The sequence below is a fragment of the Mustelus asterias genome, unplaced genomic scaffold, assembly GCF_964213995.1.
Source record: "Mustelus asterias unplaced genomic scaffold, sMusAst1.hap1.1 HAP1_SCAFFOLD_427, whole genome shotgun sequence".
In the NCBI taxonomy this organism is placed as follows: Eukaryota; Metazoa; Chordata; class Chondrichthyes; order Carcharhiniformes; family Triakidae; genus Mustelus; species Mustelus asterias.
The window spans coordinates 144,194-150,572 of NW_027590382.1; the positions used below are offsets into that span (position 1 = coordinate 144,194).

Consider the following 6,379-nt stretch of genomic DNA (forward strand, 5'->3'; position numbering starts at 1 on the left):
GTGACAACTCCAGCCTCTGAAACAACCCTCTTTAGACTTTGACTTCTTGGATTGCCCCCTCTTGCCGTACTGTTTGTGTGTATTCGGGGATTTTCACAGTAACTTCATTGCAGTGTTAATGTAAGCCTATTTGTGACACTAATAAATAAACTTTAAACTTTTAAACTCGTAGTTCTCTCCACCCTCACTTTATTTAAGATGCTCATTAAACATCCCTGCTTGACCAAGTTTTCAGTCATTACCCTGATACTTGCTTGTGTGGCTCAGTGTTGCCTTTGTGAAGAGCCTCAACGTTTTGATTATATTGAAGGTGCTATATCAATGCAGGTTGTTGTTGTTGTTGTAGATCCAGCCCACCCTGGGTTGGGAGGGTCAGTCGGTGATGGAGGTCACAAGACGCACGATGGAACCAGCACGCAAAGCCCTACCTGTTGCCAAGCAACAGATCTCCACGGTTACGTCTCCGCTGAGAGCTGCCTACCGCATTCGCCACAAGTACCTGCTGATGAAAAGGAGGCACGTGGGAGCTGAGCTCAGTGAATCGGCGGCCCTCGAGGGAGCCAGCAGCCGGGGAACGGGCCGTTATCTAACGACCAAGCGGCAGGAGTCCACGGAGCGAGCCCTGAAACACCGGAGCAAGGGCGCCGAGTACTTCACCTTTGAGAAAGTCCCCGTGAAAACCGTAAAGAGACATCGCTCCAGTAAACGGCGGAGAGTGCTCTACCCCAGCGACACCAAGAAGTACCTGCCTGAGGAGAAGAAAAGCAAGGCCAAGAACTGCCTCTTCCTGCTGAGTATCATTGTTTTCTTTCAGATTTACAACGCCATTGAGAACCTGGACGATAATGTGCTCAAATACGACTTGGCAGGGCTGGAGAAGACCCTCAAGAGGGAGGTGTTTGGGCAAACAGTAGCCATCGACACTCTGCTGGATTTACTGAGAGACTATCTGGCCACCCACATTCACAACAAGCCGCTGGTCCTGTCCCTCAATGGCCCGGTGGGAGTTGGCAAGAGCCTGGTAGGCAGACTGTTGGCCAAACACTTCCGCGCGGTGCTGAGTGAGCACTTGGTTTTCCAGTACTTTGTGCTGCATCACTGCCCGGAACAGGACAACATGACCAGCTGCCTGCAGGAGCTGGAGGGGGGAATCAGCAACATGGTGAGTCGGGCAGAGGAGGAGGAGAAGATCCCACTGCTGATCTTCGATGAGATGGAGTTCATGCAGCCGCCGCTGTTGGATTTCCTACAAAACTACTTCCAGTCCGACCAGCCCAATGAGTTCCTCAACGCCGTGTATGTCTTAATCAGCAACTCTGGACAGCAGGAGATAACAAAGTTTGTTCTTCAGAACGCCTCCAGTGGTATGGTGAGACAGGCGGCCAAATCACAAGAGCTGCTTTTCATTGTGCAGTCTGCGCTGGCCCATTCACACCCAGTGTGGAAGCATGCAGACATTGTACCCTTCACATTGCTGGAGAGAAGCCACATTCAGGACTGCTTCCTGGAGGAGATGATGAGAGAAGGTTTCTACCCAGACTCCAGCCAGCTGGATCAGCTGTCCGCACAGCTGAACTATTACTCTGTGGGGCAACACCAGTACTCTGTCCATGGCTGCAAGTATGTGGGCTCCAAAGTGAACTTATTGCGTTAAGCAGCTCTACTCCGATTGTGGGGCTGAACACCATGCCAACAACAACACCCGCTTCAGCTGGCACGGCACAATCACCACTCCCCCCACACCCCCACATCCACCACACCCCCACACCCACCACACCCCCACACCCACCACACCCCCACACCCACCACACCTCCATACCCGCCACATCCCCATACCCGCCACACCTCCATACCCGCCACACCTCCATACCTGCCACACCCCCGTACCTACCACACCTCCACACCCGCCACACCTCCATACCCACCACACCCCTGTACCCGCCACACCCCTGTACCCACCACACCGCTGTACCCACCACACCCCTGTACCCACCACACCCCTGTACCCACCACACCCCTGTACCCACCACACCCCGTATCCACCACACCCCATACCCACCGCACCCCTGTACCCACCACACCCCTGTACCCGCCACACCCCTGCACCCACCACACCCCGTACCCACCACACTCCCGCACCACCACACTCCTGCACCCATCACACCCCTGTACCCACCGCACCCACCACACACCCGCACCCACCACACCCTGTACCCACCACATCCCCATACCCACCACATCCCCGTACCCGTGACACACCCCTTACCCGCAACACCCCCGTAACCACCATACCCCTTACCCGCCACACCCCCTACCTGCCGCACTGCTGTACCCGCCACACCCCCATACCCGTGACACACTCCCGTACCCGCGACACACCCCCTACTCACCACACCCCCGTACCCACCACACCCCCGTATCTGCCGCACCCCCTACACGCAACACATCCCCATACCCACCACACCCCCTACCTGCCACACCCCCTACCTGTCACACCCCCTACCTGCCACACCCCCTACCTGCCACACCCCCTACCTGCCACACCCCCTACCTGCCACACCCCGCTATCCGCCACACCCCTGTATCCGCCACATCCCCTACCCGTCATACCCCCTACCCGCCGCACTGCCACTTGCCGCACCCCCTACCTGCAACACACCCCCGTACGCACCACATCTGCGTACCCGCCACAACCTCGTACCCACCACACCCCCATACCTGCCACATGCACCTACCCACCACACCCCTGAACCCACCACACCCCTGTATCTGCCACACCCCCGTACCCACCACACCCCTGTACTGCCACACCCCCGTACCTGCCACACCCCCTACCCGCCACGCCCCCGTACCTGCCACACCCCCTACCCACCACACCCCCTACCCACCACACCCCCTACCCGCCACACCCCCTACCTGCCACACCCCCTACCCGCCACACCCCCTACCCGCCACACCCCCTACCCGCCACACCCCCGTACCTGCCACACCCCCGTACCTGCCACACCCCCCTACCCGCCACACCCCCATATCCGCCACACCCCCTACCCGCCACACCCCCTACCCGCCACACCCCCTACCCGCCACACCCCCTACCTGCCACACCCCCTACCCCCACACCCCCTACCTGCCACACCCCCGTACCCGCCACACCCCCTACCTGCCACACCCCCCTTCCCGCCACACCAAGTCAGACTTTCACTTATATTTCTTGACGGTGAAGTCACCATTTTAAGTGGAAAATGGGATTGAATTCAACTTCAAATAGTGAAACAGAGAATTGCCCCAAACCCTCTCACACTGCTTCACATGCACTCACTCTCCCTCATACTCCCTCATGCTGCACACTGCCGCACACTCCCTCACTCTGGGCAGCCCCTCACTCTGGGCAGCCCCTCACTCTGGGCAGCCCCTCACTCTGGCGAGGTCCTCCCCCACAGTGGCCAGTTCTATACTACAGTCTATAGTCTGTGTTGGTTCTGTATTGGAGACTAATGCCCAGTCAGATGTCACACTGGCAGTCGGGCATTGGGATGATGGAGTCAGTCAGAACCTCATGTTAGACATGGCACCCTGTCAGCCACTCTCCTGACGGTTCATCTCTCTCCATTTCACTGAGACAGTGTGATAAGAGATTGTATCACTGAGCTATTGCTGAGTGTAATCTTTCTAACTTGTGCAGTCATTCTGAGGATGTGATAATGAGCTGTTGTTTGTTATTCATTCCCCTGTCAAAAGAGAATGGGAGAAATATGGAAGCTCCTTTGCATAAGATGCAAATTCTGCTAAGGGTGAGAGTGTAACGGTGTGTAATCTGTATTAAAGATCTCACTTCCTCCTACTATCCAGGTTTACACGAGAGCCAGTGACAGTGAACAACCCTCAGCTCCAGTGTAATGAGTAACACCTAAAGGAATTCGTAACACCGAATCCAATTTAATTCAAATCCTCTCTGTGAATCCTGTCCTTATTCCAACTTTACAGACCTTCACCTTTAAGATTCAGTCTCAGTCCCACATCAGTTTGCCCCTTGCTGGATTCCTCCACTTCATCTTCCCAACTGGCAGCATCATTAGGGCCTGGCAGCTCACCTGACACTACCACCCCCCCCCCCCCACCCCATGCCAATCATCCCACCCTTGCACTGGCATTGTGAGTAGGAGGAGCTCTGTGCGGAAGGAGTTTGCAGCACCAGTGCACCCCGCCGCAAGCAGCACCATTTGCTACTTCCACAGAGCACTCAAATATTACAAATTAAATCAGATTATGTTAATGCTGAGCTGCCCAATACCCGAATGGAAACTTGAAACAGCTGCCAAAACGTTTTTTGCCATTTGTATATTATGAGGATAGGATCTGAAATTAGAAAATGATGCCCTGGACTACGTGTGATCATTTTATAGTAAAGTAAACATTTATTTTAAAAAGTAGAGATAAAACAAACTTACAATTAAACAGAAGGATAGCTTCACACAGTAACAATACTTTAAAATAGTTCTAAAAGATCTTTATTTAAACTACCCTCAGAGTTAAGGTTCCCCTTTTCTGTAACTCCTTATAGAATTTAAACTCTATAGAATTCTTATAATTTTTACCACACACTGCTGTGTTTTCTCTTGGGGAGTCCTATGAGGGTGGCAGCAACTGGTTCTCCAGGTCTGGCCTTGTTTACACAGTCTTCTGGGATATTTAAGCAGCTACCTCCCACCCCCCCCCCCCCCCCCCCCCCCACCGCCTCCCAGCTCTTACACACGGGTTCCACATTTCCTTAAATGTGTTACTTCCCTTTGATCTCACTATTATTTCAATCGGTCTCTTCAGAAGTACTTTATTCCCAGAATACTTCATTCTCAGCTTCCTTGACAGGTGCTGAGTTGTAATTTTGAAGTGATGACCTATGGTGGGCAAAGCCCAGCTCTCTGATAGGCCACATCACTGGTCAAGTTCTCCTCCATATCAGACAGATAGTCATTTTCCGTGACTAACACAATGTCAGCATATACAAGCCTCTGGCACTGCGATTCAGGCCAATTTCTGATGTAAACATTGAGAAATAAAGGTCCCAGGACAAAAGCCTCAGGGAACCTGTTATTCAGAGTTGTGTATCTCTCCCTGAGTGCCACTGTGGACACTCAGTCACTAAGCATGAATTATATAAGATTACACAGGATGTGAGGCACCAAAACAGGCCATTCAGCCTAACCAATCCCTGCCACTATTTATTCATCACTCGAGCCTCCTCGATGAGTTGTGAAAATGGATCGTTATCCTGCGAGGTAAGTTGGAGGAAAGACTGAAATGCTTCCTAATGTGCCATATGATGCTGTGAAGTCGATCGAAGGCCATGGCGGTCTGGGATTGGCGTGACCTGAATTAATACATTGATAATGGTGGCACCTGGTCACAGGTGTTCTGACTGTCCCAGAAGCCCCCCTTGTTCTTTAGCAACACTTGGTTCGATGATGGGCCTAGTTTGTGGCATAATGGCCTCCCAGACACTTGCCAACCAGTGCAAAGAGATTGAGCAGTAGCTGGAGGCCTCCCCATTTACCTCCTCTTGAAGGAGGGTGGCATTTAAGCCTCCCTCCAGATTGGATAGGGTTTTCCTATTGGGCAGCAGCTGGGAGGAGAAGGTAGTGGGTTATCCTTCATTTTGGGTATGAGTGCTCAATAGAATCCTGGCTAAATGTCATACGAAGCCCCATCCTTTCCTGATGCAATGATTGATCAGACCCACGTATAAAACAAACCGTAATCCCGCTGCCCTGCAATTAGGAATCTGCCTGCCTGCTTTCTCAGTCTCTTCCTTTTAGAGTCTCTGCCATGTGTCACAGGCCTGGTTCACAGGCCTCCCTAAATAGGCCTCAACTGCTGTAAAATAAAGCTAACTGTCCTACTTGGGCAAGGATACATTTAATTTAATTTTGTGATCTACATGCTATGTACTTTAATTATTGTTTATGTGTGATCAATGAACACTGCAGCAAATATTAACATTGCGGGTACTGAATATTTCTTCCTGCTCCACCTCTTTCCACCTCTTCTCTAATGGGAAAATGAGCAGGAACACAGATTTATTGCTGGTTACTGTACACTAAGAATAAAGGGAAAGGTTACAATCTTCCTGAATTCACTTTCTTCATTCACCTTTTCAAAATTTTTGAATTGGTTTGATTTGATTTATTATTGTCACATGTATTAGTATACAGTGAAAAGTATTGTTACTTGCATGCTATGCAGACAAAGCATACTGTACATAGAGAAGGAAAGGAGAAAGTGCGGAATGTAGTGTTACAGTCATAGCTAGGGTGTAGAGAAAGATTAGCTTAATGTGAAGTAGGTCCATTCAAAAGTATGATGGCAGCAGGAAGAAGCTGTT

The 6,379-nt window shown here is 51.5% G+C and overlaps 1 protein-coding gene across 7 annotated transcripts in view; it reads left to right on the plus strand.

Moving 5' to 3' along the window:
• The window catches only part of tor4aa (torsin family 4, member Aa), a 56,484-nt gene extending 50,368 nt beyond the window's left edge, over positions 1–6,116 (plus strand). For 4 of the 7 annotated variants that reach the window (XM_078204688.1, XM_078204684.1, XM_078204687.1 and 1 more), the window contains exon 3: positions 347–3,039. In XM_078204688.1, coding sequence (XP_078060814.1) covers positions 383–1,654 — 1,272 coding nt within the window. In that variant the 5' untranslated portion in view covers positions 347–382 and the 3' untranslated portion in view covers positions 1,655–3,039. Of the gene's footprint in view, positions 1–327; positions 3,040–3,190 lie in introns of those variants that run through there. The other 3 variants (XR_013496327.1, XR_013496328.1, XM_078204685.1) reach the window with 3 other exon arrangements.
• The last annotated feature ends 263 nt before the right edge of the window (positions 6,117–6,379 follow it).